This window comes from Aythya ferina (genome assembly GCF_964211825.1).
Source record: "Aythya ferina genome assembly, chromosome: 18".
Classification (NCBI taxonomy): Eukaryota; Metazoa; Chordata; class Aves; order Anseriformes; family Anatidae; genus Aythya; species Aythya ferina.
Genome location: NC_140317.1, coordinates 9,022,182 through 9,041,867, shown reverse-complemented (window position 1 = coordinate 9,041,867; position 19,686 = coordinate 9,022,182). Strand labels below are relative to the sequence as shown.

Below are 19,686 nucleotides of genomic sequence, written 5' to 3'. Positions count from 1 at the left end.
TTTATCATTTCTGGCAGAATTAAGGCATTTCATTAAGGGTTATGTATAGGTCCATAATAATTCATTTACTAAAAAGTATATGCGGCTCACCAGTGGACACATTTCTTGTCTCTTGAGCTACCTGTACTTCAATATTCTTGCTTACGTCTGGCTTTTCACTCTGCTTATCTGTGCCCTTCGCAAGTCCTTCAACATCTTCCTTCTGAGGAGTTTCAGCAGGCAATGCAGGTATATCAGAAGCAGCCGTGGATGCTGGAGTAGTAGATTTTGAGCCTGCCTGGCTAACATCAGAGAGCTCATCCTAAAACGGATGAATTAGCATTGAAAAGTCAGCATAAGTTAAAATATTAGAAGAGTCATAGTTGTTTCTAAAGAACAAGTGCCAAAAATCCTCCATTTTTCTGAAGAATATGCAGATCTAAAGAAATAGGAACGAAAAGAGTAACTTAAGCCCGTTTTACCAGATTCATGGCTGTGAATAGCTAAGGCTGTGGTTTCACTCCTGTTAAGGAGGCTGTAACTACAAAATACACATCCTTTTTTTAATACTATTTTAAAATCTGAGATTATGAAGTATACCAACAGGTTTATGATGCTTTTCTGTTAAGTATTACACAGCAGTGTGTATTCCCGTATTAGTAATCCTTCTAGCTGCACAGTAAATTGCTGACGGTCTTCCCAAAGCTGCTCTAAAATGTGCTTTTCCAAAACTCGTGTAATGTCTAAAAATAGCCTCTCAGAGGATACTCAAGTACTGATGCAGAACACGCATTAAACTAGTGTAGAACTACAGCACGTAGAACTGTACCAGCATCTTAACCGTGACTTAAACAGCAGCATACCAGTGAACAAGATCTCTCTGTAGATACAAACACCAACTGGTTATTTAGGCCACTGTTTTCCAAAGTGTTAGAGAAATATCCTTGGGAAACAGATGAAATACTGAGACTGCTACATGCAAAACGAAGGCAGGAAAGCAAGTCTTGACAAAAAGCTCTTTTTTGGTCTTGTTTGTGAATCAGAGGTGAAAGCAAGGCTCCTAGGCATCCCGTGACATCTAACAGCACTCATCTGTTAGCTCAGGAAACCAAAACATGACAAGAAAGAAGGAAGTTTATATTTTGTGAAGCTTTAATTCATTGTACTGCTCGCATCCTTTTTCAAGAAGGAAGTGAAGCTGAAGTTTAAGGTTGCTTAAAAAACAAAAAACCTTGCAAGCAGACACACGTTCTTAGATTTGCATTAAGTGCAATATTCATTGCAAGTGCAAGATTACTAGGAGTTGTAATTTTTTTATTTTTATTTTTATTTATTTATTTTACACTTCTGCTACTTCCTTGCAAGGTAAGACTTCATTTTCTGAGGGCAGGAAGACACACATCTGTGTATATCTGCATAAATGAAAAGCTTGCATCACATAGTAACATCTCCACTTGGAATTTGCAAGCATAGAAATAAACTCTTTCCTTCAATACCTTCTTATCAGTTAGGAAATTGATAGTAATTGACTTATTGATTTTGAAATTACCCCCAAAAGAATACATTATTCCACAGTTACTCAAGAAAATGAAACCAAGATTCTAAGGTGTTATGAGATATTTGGTGTCCATTTCCAAAAAAAACTACACTATCTACCCAATTGCTTATTGAATTTGTTAAGTTCAGCCAATGATTCATACTTTACCAAGTAGTTACAGAAAGGAGGAAATGATACCTCTTACCAAGAGAATCCAGAGATCACACAAACACAGAATAAAGTCTTAACAGAGCCAACGGTTCTCTTTAAACATTTCTACATCTTTGTGTTCCAAAAGCATCCACTAACTGATGCAGACTGACCACTGACTTTCACAAACAGAACTCCAGAAACATGTCTTGATAGACAAAGAAAATAGTGAAGAGAACAGCCCTTTGCTTAAAGGGATTTCAAGTAACCCCATACTTTACATTTCTGACTTAGCTAGCTAAAGAAAAAAATGCAGTAGATAACTCTCAGAAACAATGCTCATTAAACTATTGTGAATGTTTGGTCCAAAAACTAATAAAAACAAAATGCAACTCCATGAAGTGCAGGAAAATCAGAATATCTCAAAGACCAAGCACTTGGAAGTCAGTGCTAACTTAGCAAATCTGACGTTTTTGGCAGTGTTGCCAGTTTTCCTGAATACTGCAAAATTAGTTTAAAAATTATATCATTAAAACTGGAGTAGTTGTGGCTCACCTGCAATACCTTGCAGAAATAAGTAGAAGAGAATGAATGGAACTTACAAAACTGTACTGAGTAATATTGGAAGACAAGGTAATGTTCCTTCTGTACTGTTCCTTCTGTATTTCTACAGATTACTTTGCCTTTTTAGTCTGGGTTTCTCCCTGACACTTACTGTTGTAATACTTTACGAGGAATTACTGTCCATCAATGAATTGCAAACATGCCTGAAAGCAGCAGACCCTTACTTTGTACTTGTTGTTAAAGTATTTAGAGAGAAAAATAAGAAAAGAAAAAATTTTAAATTCTGGTTATGACCTCAATATATCATGTCATCCCACAGGTTCACTTCAGAAGTATTTTATGTTCACAAGTATAAATCTGCTTTGGACTAAAGAAATCTACTCTGACTGAATAGGCTTTAAAAGTTAGTTCACATTATTTTCCACATTCTTCTAGCAGAGTTGAGTGGAACTATACCAAGAAACCTTTTTTTGATGACATATAGTAGCCATTATAATCTTTCTAAGGGCACAGGATAGGATCAGAAACTCCCCTTTTTATTCCACCTCCACCTATTCTTAGTCATAACTAATCTGTATTTCAGTCAGCTCTCCTAAAAAGAGCTCTGTCAATTCGTTGAAATCAATTGGCATGGGACAAAGGGAACAGGAAAACTAAAATCCAAGATGGCACAATGGGAATAGTGTGGTAAGTGACAGTTTTTTAGATTCAAACTCCTGTTGTCACTGATATCTTTTTATAATTCATCACTTCCCATTAGCTCCATGTGACCTCTAGATTAAAAAATAATAATAATAAAAAAAATCAAGTTCCAGTTACTTCTGGATTGCTATTTATTATCAGTTTAGTATTCTTCTGCTGTATATTAAGTTCACTTTCCCCTCAGCTGCACACATCTTCAGAAATAACAGCACAACCATATCTCCTAGTACACCTCGGCAGCATCAGGAGGCAGAGGCTTTACACAGTTTGGAGTTCTTCAACCTGCAGCCCCGGGCTCCTGCTGTGTTCGTGCACCCTAGTCCCAACCACTAAGCTCACCACACACCAACACCACTCCTCTATTTTTCCCCTTTCTGCAGCTTGCTCTATGCCACCTCCCACTGCTGGGACACAGAACAATTGGAGAAATTATAGCCAAGCTACACGTAAGGGAAATCACATCACAAGCTAATTTAGGAAAGTTAGGTCACTCAACTCTACGGTAGTCTGAGAGAAGGCAGCGGCTGCATTAGAGTACTGCCTGTAGCCAAAGCTTTCCTTCCAAAAGGATATTGAGTTGGCAGACCTGCTTACCTAGTTACATAGCTAGGCTGTAAAGAAATAGTGACTGGCCTTTAGAAATGGTCATTGATCAGAAAAAAACACTCTTGGGAATAAGAGAACTGCATTACCACTTGTTTGCAAAATACACAGCTGTGTAAACGAACGTGATTCAGGGTTCTGTCTCTTCTTTCATTTCCATTTTTCTCTCTACCGGCAGCAAAGTGTAACATTTTTATAGGGGTTTCTCCTAATGCACAGGACAGCCACACTAACAACTTACCTTCAGGCTTGTGTGGGATCGTGGCTGGCTTAGCTCGTGGAATTTCCAGTGCTCTGACCCAGGTGTTTCTCCTGCTTCTCTCTGAGCTTCAGGCGTAAGCAGTGCATCCCCTGGAGGTAACGGGAAGATGCCCAGTGATATTGGACGCTCCTTTCTGTTTGAAAAAGGACAGATTTTGTCAACTATTTCAGATGTCACATAGCTTTTCCTGTTCACCTCTAAAATCAGCAGGGAAGTCGTAAAGTTACAGGTTCAAATGTTCATAACCTGTTCTCTACTGAACATACAATGCAGCATATGCAGTTTGTATTACAGCACATACTAATTCCACATTTCACATGATTTGATTAATTGCAGATTGGGCTATTCCATGGCTTTAGGCAGCAACATTGATTGCACTGAATCTAATCTACAGCAAACTAACAGAAACATAACACAAACAGCAGTTTAAAACAGAAATGTCTACTTCAGAAAAATTAGTTCTCAGCAGCCACTCGAAACACTTTTTTTTTTTTTTTTTTGCAAGATACTCTCTAACAACTTCAACAACTATATCAGTAATATAAGCATTTGGGAAAGTCATAAGACATCAACCAAAAGTTCAAATTTAAGGTCACATGAATTATATTCATTTGTGTAACTGGGTAAAATAAACAGATCAAGGAATTACAAGTGTTAAAACCAGCCCAGCTAAAAAGTTTATAGTTTTAACAAAGACCAGTTCAGTACTCTGCTTTACTGTAGGGCCACAGGAAAATTTGAAAACAGCAAGAAAAGAGCAACCAATGCCATGACGTGACTGCTGCCATAAGTAGCAGTACTGACTATGTTACATCAACTACAGCTTAAGATTTACTTCAACAACACGAAAGGTAGATAACTTCATCCTAACTCCTCACTACCTTTGCTAACTTTATCCCTTCTCTACAACAAACAACATTTGGAAGTTCCAAAGCTTTGTATGTTGATCCCTTCCACAAAAGATTCCCAAATCCAGTCTTGCTATCAATAATGTTATCAGTAAACAGAAAAAGATTAATACTTCCTGATAGCAAGAGACAAAAACATTGTGTAGAATGCAATTCATGGGATGCTAGAGCCAGCCCTGAGAAGGAAAAATATCAGCCAGGCATAGAATTGAGACAAAACAATGTATTTCTTGAATTAGAACAATGAAATACAGAAGCAAAAAATGGGACCGTAATCAACCAGTGCAGCTCAAGCAAAGTTTTCAGTATACTGTAGACCAAAAGATCAAAGTGCACACAAGTGATGGCAGAAGACTGAGCTTCATGAGAAAATATTGCCGTTAACTATTCCTACGGAGATAATCCAGACAATATTGCGACCGGAGAGATTTTGTATATTTTAGCATTATAATGAGTCAAATCACTACCTCATCTTTTTAACAACCAGGCTTTTCACAAATTAAACTTAACTGTGACACAGTTCTATGCAGAATTAGTACCTACTTATAAGCTATATGCAAAACCACAAAAAGGAATATTAAAAAGCATAGGAAAAACTTTTTTAAATTTTAAACCAAGAAGGAAAGTTAGTCAAGAAGGGATTGTATTTAGAATTTAATCAATGAAAAAGTCAGCAAAAATAGCAATATTTTAATGGTAAACGGTTTGGCATAAACCTTCGCAGTACAGAGATACAAAGATTCCCTGTCATAGGAGTCTCAAACTCTCACATTGCTCGTGTCTTGGTCTTTCATAAATACCATTCCATCTTCAGTTGTTAATTCAGGAGTAGTTTAGCACAGCAAATCAGGCAGCAAAGCAAGTAAAGCAAAATTAATCAGGGTTACAAAATAAAAAGCATCATATGGCTTGCATTTTTCAAAGTTACTGCTCTGATAAGTTTTCATGAAAAAAAAAAAAATAGCCAAAGAGCTAAAGAGAATTGGATTCCAGCAGTTACCGCTATTGTGATAGGTGCTGCTTTTCTTTAGATTTCCCACAACTCTAATGCATGCAGGGAACAAAGGACACCACATAAGCTTAAGTTATGATAAAAGACTGAAAACATTTCATTGGTTAAGAAATCCGGCAGGGAAAAAAAGGAAAAAAGAATCCCTTCAGTCCAAAAGAAAGCTTATAAAGCATGCATTGTGAAGGGCCCCTTGCTTTGGAAAACGCCTCCTGGAGCAATGGTTCGAAGGAGACAGATTTGTTTGCTTTGTAGTCTTCAGAATAGAGAATTGAAACAAAACAGGTACTGGAAAAAGAGTTCTCAGCTGAGAAGTGCTTTTTTTGGTGGAATAGGTTCATTATAAAATTTATTTGAAACTATTTTGATGTGCTTAAAATACTGTTCAGGTGAATTGCAAGACTGCACTGTAAATGAAGTTTGAAAAGAGGCCTTATTTTGGACATTAAGGCTTCCTATGTGATGCTGGATGCCTGTATTAAAAGAAATTATCTAATTAGACTAAAGCAATCTCAACTTATTCACAGGTTGTTGACTATTCTGAAATAAAGCATTGAAGCATTCACAGGAACCTTTACGATAAACAACCAGATGCTCTGTTTTAACAGCTGGCTAATGTGAAAAACAAGACAATTCTTTTACAACTGGATTCCTTCACCCTATGTTTTTACCTTTTTGATATGAATAATAGACTAAGGAACTAAGCTCCAATTCCCGTAACTCCTAAAATATATTACTAGGAAGAGTTGACTGGGGGGGGAGGGGGAACGGCTTCCAAAAACACTCAGATCCATGAAATATTTACCAGGGAAGGAAAAGCGCATTACAAAAACATCTTAAACTATCTGACTCCTTAAATATAGGAACTGTAATGAAGTTTTCTGAACCTGAAGCTCAATATTTTGCTGTGCTGCTTTTGTTTTGTTTTTAAGAGTTGGGGGTTATTGAATATGGGTTCAGGTTTTTTGCTCGTCTTAAACAAAAACAGCCCAACTAAACCAGTCTAGATAGTTACACTATTTCTCTGTATTTAATATGCATATTTATTCTCAATAATAACACATGGTTTTTAAGCTACTGATGGACTTGAAAGCTTTGGAAAAACCCGTCTGTGCTCAGAGACCTACATTAAAAAGCATACTACCATACAGCATCTACATGTGCCATGTATCAAGGAGAACATCACATGGCTCTTTCAGAGAACATTTCCAGCATTTTTCACTCTCAAAGTTTGTTTTTGCCCTTTTTTTTTTTTTGAAATTAAGTTCACCAACAGTGGGAAGCATGTCAAGTTTTCAGGTCAGAAAGCTACATTAAAATTTTCCAGTTGCTCTCTTTTTGTAATTATGGTACAAAAGCATATCAGGATTACTTTTGGTAACCATATTCTAATGTATGTCTGGTACTGCTCCAGGCAACTAGGACACAGAACATAACTTGAGGGAGGACAGAGAGCTGGCAGGTTGCCATACAAGTACAGAAAAGAGGAGAGGATAACATTTGGCTGAACAATAGTGAATAGGCTTTAAGAGCTCTAATGCTTAAATAATGAAAGATTTTTTCCCCCCACAAACCAATAAACATTTTTTTTTCAATAGCGTAATCAACTAATTAGTATGTATTTGAACAATTATCAATTTGCTGTTCTTATGCAATTCTTTAGATTAAAAATTAATGGAATGTATTAGTACAAGGTCTCAGTCTGCATATATTTATGGCTACACATGATCAGCCAAGTACCTGACAATACAATAAATATGAGCTTGATTCATGAGATTGTCACCACAGCTTTTTTTTTTTGCAGGTTACCATCAACCAAAACAATAGCTTTCTTAAAAGAACAAAAATACATTAACAGACCTTATAACTTGCTTAAGCAAAGGGCACCTACATTTGAATGCTTAAAAATATTACCACATTCCCAGTCCATAAACATTAAGTTTACAGAAGAATTTGAAATTTATGCATGATTTGCATCTTTAATTTGTCCTTGCTCTTTTTGTTTGACAAGAAAAGAGAAAGCAGAGAAAAAGAAAGAGCAGGAGAAGCTAAGGTTCAGTGGGTCAGAGTACCTGAGTATCCTTGGTAGGTTCTGCGTCAGAGCTGGCACACCAGTAGAAATAGAAAAGTGCACAAGCAGCAAAACAGAGAGAGATACCAAGATAGCCGAATTAATGACCACCGCCCCGCCAACGAAGCCAAACACAAATAGCAGCATGCATCCAGGATTCATGGCGCTGTGCTGGCATGGTGAAACGCCGGAACCAAGAAGGCTACACAGAGGCCGAGGGTGTATCTTTGTAGGCAAAGTCTGTCATTCAGCCGCTGCCACAAAAACAATGCCATCAGCAGCAGCTTTCCACTCTTCTGCAGCAGCTCCAAAGCAATGACATCACCTCTCCTCCCCCTCGCACCGAGCTGCCGGGCTCCTCGCAGCATCTATGCAGCGACGCAGAGACACAGCCAGCCCAGGAGTTCTTCTCCCCTCCTTCCACGCAGAGTTCATAGGCTAGAAAGCTCAAAATCTGCATAATATATTCACACCGAGCCCTTAGAACAAGTGGGTATCAAGATACACACCACCAACCTGAACACAAAGCAACAGCACGGTATCAATTATTTTGTCACAGCTGCTGACATTTTTTTCCTACCTACCTGAATGTAAACACCAAAAAAAAGCTGAAATTGAGATATACTTTGTACGTTAGCCTTAATGTTTAGCAGTACAACAGCAAAAGCTTTTCTCTACTAGTTTCTACGCTATTCTCTTACTGCATTCCAATCATACAACAAATCTTTCTGATTCAGCCAAATCGTTGTTGTAGGATTAAAGAACAAAGTCTTGCAAACACAAACGAATGGATTTTTCTTTCATTTCAGGGTGAGAGCATAATAAATAGCTTACCTAATTCTACTGTGTGTAGTGGATTCTAACTGTTCACCCCCTGTTAGCTGATGAAGTTTGGTTCTTTCCAAGTGCTCCATATAATTGTGAATCATCTGTTTAAAATGACAGAAACAGTAAAATTAATACTACTTGCTTTTAGTACAGTTGCGTAATTCTTAGCTAATACAATATAGTTTTTTCTTGTAATGCTAAAAATAGTAAAAGCATTCAGAAACATTAAATAGATAAAGAAAGAAGTAAAATTATAGTGTGTAAGGCCACAAACCAGCAGAGAATCCCATAATTTAAAAAAAAAAAAAAAAGAGAACTTGTGCATTCATGCACAGGAAATATCCTAGCATCCAAAGTGCATGTAGTAAATTCAAAACTCTTGTTTATAATAAGTGCCATATTCAAATCCATTTTAGGTGCTAAAACCTCTAATTATAGTAAATTAGAATATCTGCTTGACATGACATTTTATTGCCTAACTGCAAAAAATCTGCAAAAGATCTGCATTCTCTTTCTCCCAACATTTAAATAAATTTAACTTCTCTTATAGAGAACACAGAAAGCTTTGGTTTCGAATCACCTAGATAGACTCCTCATAAAAAGGAGGGAGTGCCTGTGATTAGTCCTTGAGAAGAGCTCCGATCACTTCCTCTCCTTCTGTGAAGAGACAGCCACGGGCCAACATGCTGACTCCTGCAGTCATGACTTATTTAACGAACCCTGATTCCAATCAGCCTAAGGACAATGCTGCTCAGCAGACAACTGATCTGGGTCGTGCATGGAGAGAAGTAGCAGGTATTGCCACATCATTCTAAAAGGCTAATTTGGACATGCATCTTCAGAATGAAAGATAGAAAAGTCTGAAGAGCATTGAAAGCCTGGAGAGAACCCTACATGACTATTTTTAGCATTTCTGTGCTCACATTCAACATTAATAGGGCACTCAGAAAAGGAAAAAAAATCATAGGTATATTGCACAAGAATTCAGTGCAATTTTTTTCCAAACCATATTCAAGCCATGTCAAAGGCTTCTTTCTGGAAATTATACCTATTCTGTAAAACTAGAATTTCTCAGAATCACAGAATATTCCGAGTTGGAAAGGCTCCAACAAGGACCACCATGTCCAACTTTTGTGGACGCATTTTCAGAACACCTTTATTAACAAGTACCTATACAACTAATACTATATAACCTTTTGTTTGTGAGGATATGTTCAAACATTAGGACTAAATTCAGCAAGACCTGGAAACCTCCACCTACATGTTTCTGTCAAGTCAGGCTTGATGTGTCCAAGGCTACTAAGGCAGGAGTTCAATGCAAACACCAGTTGACAGCATCAGCTACATATGGATAAATATTCTTAGGCTAAAATTCTCATATTACGAACAGATTTAAGATATCCTGATTGATAGGCATCATATAAATCAACATTACATGACATACAGATCTTTTCCCTGCATTCAGTCGAAATACTTTTTTCTGCTCTGAATTATATTATCTTGCTATTTTTAGAGAAACATTATATAATGTACTTTAACTGCCGTCAAAAGCTTACAAAATTTATCCTCCCAAATGATACAAATGCAGCGTTTTACTACAACCACCTCATTTGTTTTCTGAATTATTTTTAAATGCTTGCTTATATGCAGAAGCAATCAAAAAACTGAAAACTCCACTTTCAACTACCCAATGTTTCTTGTTTTTTCTGTTTCCATCAAGGAATCAAAATCAGGTGTTCCAATATTTCCTGAGCAGGGTTGTACATAATAACAAGTCTATAATTCAGAAATCCCAGAGAAAAAAAAACAATCATGAATTAGTTTGAGATGTATATAAGACCATTCAGTATTGTTTGTATACCCCCCCCCCACCATAGAAGGGAATTATTGCACAAAACTCAACCTACCTGGAAAAATGTCAATTTGTAGGGCAGCATTTTTTAAAAAAATAAAGTTTTACACAGAACATCTTGTTTTTCTTTTTTTTTTTTTTTTTTTTTTTAAGCCACTGAACAGAAGCTAAGGAACTAGTACCTTTCTAAGGAACAGTTACAACATGGGAAAAAAGAGTAGGGTCAGTAAAATCTGTCTAACTTCCGCGTTTTACAAAATATGTTGTTTAACCTACTTTCTTCCCTCCCCTCAGCCTGTTATTCTTTTGTTTACTGGAATGTCTCATCATATTTATTACCCGCATACAGCGGCTAGAGGGCAGGTCAATTTAAAGGACTAAGCAGTTTAGTATTGCTCTGCAGATGAAAATAATGCTGATGGTGAAAGCAGCATATCCATAGATCTCATGCTTCAGCACAAAGCGCATAAGCTATAAGAACACAAAAGTAAGATGAGAAAGGCAAACGTATGCATCTCATGCACGCGCAGTGCAGCACAGCAATTTCCCCACAGATTCAGGGTACAGATGCCTGCAGTGTCCCCACAGTCAGAAAAAACTATGTAAAGCTTACACACTGCCTTGATCCAGGGTCACATGTATGAAACTTGGCAATATTGGAATATCTTCTGCAAGGAGTTGAATTCCTCACCCTCCTTCCCTACACACGGGATGAGGGGCTACACAGCTGGTGCCAGAAATCACGTAACGTGAGACACAGCCCATGGATTCTCAACTTGTAGAAATCAGTATAATTAAAGCCTTGAAATGATAAATGCTGTAATTCATTGAGAAGTTATCTCAAAGTGCTCCTTTGCAACAAAATTTTGAAGAATCCCTCCAAAACCACTGGGATTTGAACTAGACGACATGCAGTGGCCCTTTCAACCGAAATTACTGAGCCTCAGCATATCCTTGAAGTGCACCATCTTCACCCAAATAACATGAAATAACATGCTAGAAGTCAGAGCGCTCAAAATTCAATCAAGAATGTTAAGAATACTCCATTATCTCAAGTTTTAATGTTATTGATAACTTAAGAAACGGAGTTTCTACCGTTCTTACAAAGTTATAGAAAAGGACAGATAATAAATAAAAGACCACAGCTACTGTCTTCTTTCACAGAAGTTGCAGTCAATATTCAATCATTCGTAACCTTCTCCTACTGACAGCTCACTTTGCTGCCTCCAAAGGTCACAAGTATTTTGAATATGACCAATTGCTCCAAAGACAACATAATAAATACCAACCACTCTTCATCATTTTTGTGATTAAATACATTGCTCAGTTACCAATAGATGAAGGGATTAAAGAAAGCTCAAAACTTGGAAAAGTTAACTTCCATAGTTAACAGTATTTCAAAATTCCTATTCGCTCATTTCAGGGCACATGAAATAGACAACTATAATGAGTGCTTGAACACATTACTGCATCAATACTCAAGTCATTCCCCTTGAACAGCAGCAACAGTCATCCAATGTCTTTCCATCTCAAAAAACACTCAGTTTCGTTAACACATACGGCATGTGACAAGTTCTAGAAGTATGAAATATTACAGGTTTTTCTCCCTCAAACTTCTGTGCTCAGTGAAAGACGAACATCCTGGCACTAGTTTGTATTCCTACCCTTACAAATAATCCCTCAATATACACAAGCCTTTTACTTCTTTTGCCACAAAGTCGTATAAATCCATAACCCCAGTCTGAGCATTTTTCTTTAACAGAGTTGAAAGCATCTCCTTCATGCCTTCCTTTCTCTTCTTGTTCCTTTTCGTGTCAAGGCTTCAGCCCCCTGAGGACAGCAGTTGGCAATTCTCTTACTGTCAGACGAGGCTCTGCACGACAGTGCTCACTGTTCAGTCTGCAGATCCAGCCAGGTTTGGCACAAGCAGCTCTTCCCTTTGGGAACAGGTGACCAACTGTGTATATATAGACATTTCTGTGTCCCACATAATCTAGACCTATTAAGGTAATGGACGTTTTTAGAATCACCTTGATTTAGTACATGAGTCCTAAATGAACTTCCATGTAACTCTTTTACCTTTAAGGGTTTGTGATGAGCTTGTCACCTCGGTAACATTCCCACTGATGAACCAGATGCTTCTTTATCCACATAAAAGACGATGTTGCTGGCAGTTACAATAACATGTAAAGATGCTAAATCTAGGTTTTTACATCAAGGTGCCAATGTTTAGCATAAGGCTTGAGAAAAACAATATGTTGGAACAAATACCCGAAGTATAACCTCAAAGACACCAAGTGTGGTCCCCAGGCTCAGCCAAAGCTGGAAGCATCCCTCTCCATTTAGCCTTCTCTTCCTGTTTCCCCACACTCTGACCTGCCCAGGACACTTGTTTATCCAACTGAACCTGACAAAGTGCACACCCAATGCCAGGGATAGGCTCACTGTTCTGTCACATTGTATCAGTGCAAAACAGTGAGAAATTTGCATGGCCCAATTATGCTTCATTAAACTAAGCCCATATTCTCTGTGTCAGGAAGAGCGATATCGAACCATCTTACCCTTGTGTTTCCCAAAAGATAAAAAAGTGCTTGCTAAGCAGAAGTTTTATTCTGGAAATCTGCGCAGAGAGGTGCTACAGGTGTTAGTCAACTCTCAAGTAAACAGTAAGAAGTGCTTTGCCCTGGTTTCCTGAGCAATGAACATGTAACAATTTTTTAAAGGTTTGTTTGAAGACTAAATGTGCCCTATCAACTACATAGCAAAAGAAAATATGCCCCTTTACATGCTACTTTAGGGGTTTGCTCCGAGTCCCGAGAAGCAGCGCATCACCTCTTTGCAGCACAGGTAAGCAATCTCCAGCAGGTACGTGCAGATAACAGGTCTGCTCTTATACAGGCAATGTAAGGAGTCAATTTTATATTTAACAAAATTGTATTTGAGATAAGTTATAACTGCATACCAGAATTTTTTTCTTTATTCTATAAAAAGAGATTTTTGGATTAGACCGTGTCCAACCCTTTAGCTTTTTAGCATACTGTCATCATGGCTGCGTGACCATTTCCTGCATCTGGCCCTTTACAGCTCTAGGAAGAGGAAAACAACATACATCTCCAGAAGTTCCAGAAGTTAGAATCCAGGAACTCCAGCATGCTGCTTTATTGCTCATCCATTCTGAGTGTTAAACCGTAGCAATATTGGTGGAAAACCAAAAACCAAAAACCAGCTGTAAGCAACAAAAAGACAAAGGAGCAGAGCACGTTAGCTAAGCAGGGAATCACCACAAGGATGTGAGGACACGTCCAGGCTGCATTCATGCATTCTGTTCTGACGCAACAAGCCAACATCTCAAGTATCTGCTACAAATGCCTAGCTATGCTCCACCTTCAAATGTGCCAACTAAACGCTGAGGTTATCACACCCTAATCCACTTAAAATCAAGCCAGTTAGCTCAAGCACAGGCTTAGAAGGGAAGGAAGCTTACGGAATATATGGCACTCACACCCATTAGCTCATCTCCCAGTGTATGTAGAACTGGGAAGACAGACATAGGCTAATTTGACAGAAGGATGAAGAGGGCTAAAGCCTCTTCTGTGAGCTTTAACAAGTCAGGGCAGTCCTGCTGCCTCTGCAGCTGCACAGATGCCTCACTGCCAGGGCAGGCTGGTGCCCTTGGCTGCAATGCAGAGCACCGTCCCTAGCAGGCTGCACTGCTGAGCACTCCTAGCACTTGACAGCATGGCCACAGAGCCTCAGGGAAGTTCAGAGTTAGAAGAGGAAGCCATCCAAGTCTGAAATATTAAATCGTGATTAAAGAAGCTGGGCAGAGGAGGATGAAAGGAAGCAAATAGCAAAGGCAGGGAGAATAGAGAAAAATTGGTAGAAATTAAGATGGCAGAAAATACAGGCAAGCTGCATCTTTTATGTGACATCTGTCAGAGCAATCACTGCCAACATCTTCACTAAAAAAATCTAATACTCCATTCGTTATCTGGTCAACTGAAAGGAAAACAATTGTCATTTCAGTAAGTACCAAAACCAGATTACTTGCAAAGACAATAGTGAAGCTGATTCAGAAGGAAAAAAGTATTCCTTCCTACAAAAAATAACATACAAAAGGTTTTACAAATATGTATTGTGATCGAAGTATTTAAATCTGTGCACTTGATAACACTGCTTAAAGTAGATTGAGCATTTGCTAAAATACCTTGCATTAGGACCTGCACAGACCTAAAACATGAAGATCTGTCTGTTGGGAGAAGGGGAAGCAGGAAATCACAAAGGGGAAGAGGGAAGAAGGGGACTATTATCAGTCTCTTCCAGTCCTTAAGTCTCAAACACACACCAGAAACCTGCAATAAAATGCTGATCTTCTTGACATACCTCAGACTGTCTCACAAATTCACAGATTACAAAATTGGCAATGGTCTAATTGTAATCAAAAATATAGTTAAGAGCACAGATAAAGAATATCTAGTTACTTCCTGAGGACTGTCACAGCTGTTAAAAAGACCCCTAACCTTCTAAAAACAATCGTACTGCTGGGAGCTTTGTCCTTAGTCCCCACTCCAGAGCTGAGCTTTCTCAGCCTACAAGTTCATTACCCCATCAATTCTCCATGCTTTATCTTTAATATACTGTTGTATTTCAGTAGATGTCAGCTGATGGCCTGAGAGTTTTGTATGCCTTTGTAACATATATACATGTCACCTAAAGACAGAGATCAAAGTCTACATACACAAAAGCAGAAATATCCTATGGCAAGGGTGTTTGTTTTTAGAAACTATGTAAAACATGTTTTTTCTGCATCACCCTGATTTCCTTAGTGTTTTGAATTGTAAGAAGTTGGCTAAACAAAGAAAGAGGTGAAACATGTCAAAATACTAAAACAAGGGAACAAATGAAGAACAAAGGAAGCAAGCATACTGAAAGGAAGCACAGAAAACAAGAGACCTGTTTTTAGGAGCACAGAGATATGGATATGCCATATCACATTACAACTCGTTTCTTTATGAAGGAAGGACATAATCACCTCAGTGACAATAAAACCCAAGACAACCTTCTCCCTACACCAAAGAAAGTGAATGTAAGATGTAAGAGCATTTAATAAATTGGAATCAAACCAGCAAAGGTTGTTGTCCATTTTGGAGCAAAACCTACGTAAAAAGATATTCAGAATGTTTCATTAGCATTTCAGTGAATTACTGGTACCCCACACATTTAGTTAACTCAAACTCTGCAAAAGAAGATTTGATAAAAAAATTGTGCCATTTCTATTGTGGTAGTAACTCGCAGGGTCTAACTGAACTAAACCAAACCTGTGAAGGCACACAGTACTCTGAAGCACTTTCAACTCAAAAGGAAGCAAGCCTACAACTGAGCAGCATTAACCTTTGTCACTTCGTGTTTTACTTAAGTTTCCAGTTTTCAACAGCTGCAGCTTCTAAAGTAACTATTTAGTAACAAATGTGATCTTAAATACATTAAAATTACAGCAAATGCAACATTATAAAAATACGAAAAGCAGAGGTCTTGTCATGCAATACTTGAATGCTATATGCTGGCTGCCATTCCAAATGACTTCCAGCTGTTGTCAGTATTAAAGCAATTTTAAGATGAGTATGCTACGTATTAAAAGGTAACCAAACCCAACACTAATGCTTGCTTCTCCTTCCCCCACATCCTTCAAACTACAAATAGTCAATATCACATTCCCCTCTGTTACTAATGTTCCCAAACCAGCTATCTGATCTTTCAAATAAGAAAGGCAAAGCAATCAGAGTAAGGGGAAGAACGAGAATTGTGCTATTGAGTACTTCAGACTGATCAGAATTATTCAAAGAACATAGGGATTTCCTTACTAAAATAAATATGCTAACTAGGCAGTAAGCATCCCTGCATGGGAAAAACAACCTGCAGTTAAAAATCAAAGCATTGCAAATCCCTTTATGCTACAGAACGTTCTTTTAGCAGTGTGGCTATTTGTTTTTATTTAACTTAATAGACAAAGTCAAACTTGTCCTGTATTTATCAGCAATAACTTTTTTTTTTAAACAGCTATCAATAAGTATGGCAAGGTTTTCTGATCATGATGCTCAGTAGAAGGACAACTTTTTTTTGTTTCTATTTCTTTGAAATCTGCTAGTGTGCTTTCAAAAACTGTCTTTAAAATACAAAAAAGCAAATTCCTTTTTTTTTTTTTTGGATTCTGAAAGTGTGAGAAAGCTACAGAAGGTATAATCAAACTAACATGGATAAAAACAAATCCGGGGATATGAATGAGATGAAAACTAAATCTCAAGTGACACCTGGTTACAACCAACATTAAGAAAACAAATATCCAAGTATCAGAGTATCAGTGAATAGATTAAATACGCAATAATTTTCAGTTGCTCAGGATAGGACGTCTTCCTTAGATATACATTTTTACAGTATCTTGTTATAATGACCTACCTCTGTGTGTCTTGAATGAAGAGCATTGTATTCTTTCTTGAGTTCTGCTTCCCTCTCTTCCAGTCTGCTAACTAGAAGACAAAAATTGAGAAAGGAATTAAATTCATAAACCTAAAAAACTTCTGATCTTTTTGCTTAATCCTGGACAAATCAGAGACAAGAATATTGTTGGCAATGAATAGCAAAGAGCAGAATAGAAAGTACACCAGTTCCTCCTTACACTCTCATCACTTGAGCTTCCTGAACACACCAACAGGAGCACAATGTTACAAACTGCAGTCCCCATAAGAAAGACAGAGCACTATTTTCCCTGGCTGATGCTAGTTCAATGACAGGATTTTTATGTTCAAGAACAGCTTGTATCAATCCAGATCTTTTCCACACATGAACATAAAAAACCCAAGAGGCAGAAACCACATCATATAGGATGAGAGTTGCAAGCTCCAGCAGAAGTTCTACCTTGCTTTCCTAAAATATGACTAGACATCTCCAGAGGCGTTTAACTGGTACAAATATAAACAAGGTATTTTGAAATAGCTTCAAGTCACACATTGTGGTACAGAAATTAAGGCTTTTATGCTAGCATTCACTCATATTCCACTGAGGTAATAATAATGCAGTAATACAATAAATTCAGTGAAAGAAAATATTCGAATACTTGTGTAGGCATTCCAAATTAAAGATATGTCTAGCAGATTAAAGTAACATTTCAGAAACTACATAATATTAAAGAGCAGACGATCTGGAACAAACCGACTTTTTTTTCCCCCCTTCAGGAAAAAAGTGAAAGAACAACTTTTTTTCCCCCATTAAAACAGAAAACACTTCTTGCTGCCAGTCTTAAATGGGAAAGACATCTTTTTCTTTTGGTATTTTGTGACATGGTATTTATGGGATATAAGGATGAGTCTCAAATTCTGTAACTGCAGTTCCCTTATTCCATTTGCCATGAAGTAGCTTCCCATACTCCATTTGTTTAAATACTCCTGGGAAACTCAGAATTTATAGTTACTCACCTCCAGAGACTCATTGCCAACCACATTATCTGAAGATGAATGCTAGCATTTTCTTTGGTATTTGCACATTTTGCCATTGCTGACTGGGTATTCTGAAAGTCAATTCTCATCTCTTTTTAGCTCCATACATCTGTATTTTGGCACAGTGCTTTATTGCAAGTAGGTTCCAATCAAAAAACCTTTGCCAGAGTTAAACGCTGGAACCAAAATACGCAATTGTCTGTTCACCCAAATCTGTATAAACACTCTTAGCTCCTAATCTAATCTCGCTCTTATAAGAACATTAAGTTTCTTGACACAACCTTTTGCACTCTACCTATAAATACCTCACCAAAAGTATCAAATCAAACTTTATTTACACTAATGCAAGATTGAATGCTTCCAATTCTGCACCATTATCAGACTGAACAAAAGCTCTTCGGGTCAAATAACAGGAAGCGATGTAAAAGTATTTCCATCCTACCATATATTTTACAGCACAATACACATGGCAATACACAGCTTTGAGAGGCAATGCAGGACACAAAAATGATATCTAATGAATGGAAGAATTTAGTTTATTATTTTTAGATAGACATTTTAAACCTCCTCATACAGTTAAAGGGAAGCCCATGTAAGTGCCTACAGAAACAAGTGTCAAAATGTGTAATTACAAAGCTTGACATAAAAATTTTACCCAGTATCTTAAAATGGCAGGCATAATAGTCAGAAAAAAACCCTACATTTTGCATGAAATGCCCATGGGAGGCATCCCAGCCATACCCAGGGAGAAGATGCAGGCCGGGCTGCAGCAGCTCTACCTCCCCACGGCCCCAGCAGCGCCTGCAGCTCCTCTTGGCAATGTCCATCTCCGGGCTCCACATTCAAGTCCCCGCTGCCTCTCTGCCCCCCCACAGACCTGGAAGCCTTTCAGCTGCACAAGACCTTGCTTTAGGACAGGCAAACGGCCTGGAAATGATGGAAATGCAAACTGCATTGCTAATTAGCTTCATGTTTTGTGAAACCTGCTCCCTTCCCTAGAAACGGTTTCCAAGTGCCCCGGCACAGGCCCAGGGGCCCTCCACAGCCCCACACCAACTAACACAAGCTCCACGTGGATCCCTGCTGCTTCCTGACAGCAACCAAGGTTGTGATTCAAGGCAACCACAGCAGGGTTTGGTGGAGACAATGGTGGGGCACCCCCAAACCGCTCGATACACTGGCATCTGGGCACCACAACCAACACTGAGTCCTGGAGATGAACTTGAGCTGGAAGATTCTGGGAGAATTACTTTATGCAACGTATTTAGTGGAAATTAATTAAAGTGGTGCTCTAGGTGCTACAAACATGCTTCTTTCTTCACAGCTGTCTGTAACCTTGCTTCATGAAGCCCACAAAAGCACCTCCCATAATTAGCTACACAGCAAACACTTTCACGAGGGTTGCGGTTCCATAATGAAGCACGCTATTTTCTCCCATCATCCAATTTTAATTAGTTCCTGAAATCAAGTAATAGAAAACAGTAGTACATAAATACAGTTACTGAATATTCAAAGAGGAGATCTTCATAAAAATGGTTACTCAAGATCAGGTTTAGTTATGCACGGAAGTTTAAAAATAATATGAACGCCCTAGAAAGTTGCATTTCTCATTCCCAGTTTTCTTCTGGGAGTTGTCTCCAGTTTCTTAATGCTCACATCACACTTCTACAGCTGGCAGTTTCAGCCACAAGCAGATGTACACTAAGTTTATGTACCTCAGATACCATATTA

General features: G+C 38.1%; 1 protein-coding gene across 6 annotated transcripts in view; it reads right to left on the bottom strand.

The window, feature by feature from the left end:
- Nucleotides 1-19,686, bottom strand: part of SPAG9 (sperm associated antigen 9) — a 63,176-nt gene that overhangs the window by 27,601 nt on the left and 15,889 nt on the right. For 3 of the 6 annotated variants that reach the window (XM_084492233.1, XM_084492229.1, XM_084492231.1), the window contains exons 3-7: nt 16,919-16,989; nt 15,589-15,621; nt 8,620-8,714; nt 3,777-3,930; nt 91-301 (exon numbers count right to left, since the gene is read on the bottom strand). In XM_084492233.1, the coding sequence (XP_084348359.1) occupies nt 91-301; nt 3,777-3,930; nt 8,620-8,714; nt 15,589-15,621; nt 16,919-16,989 (564 nt within the window). Of the gene's footprint in view, nt 1-90; nt 302-3,776; nt 3,931-7,786; nt 8,131-8,619; nt 8,715-15,588; nt 15,622-16,918; nt 16,990-19,686 lie in introns of those variants that run through there. The other 3 variants (XM_084492230.1, XM_084492232.1, XM_084492234.1) reach the window with 2 other exon arrangements.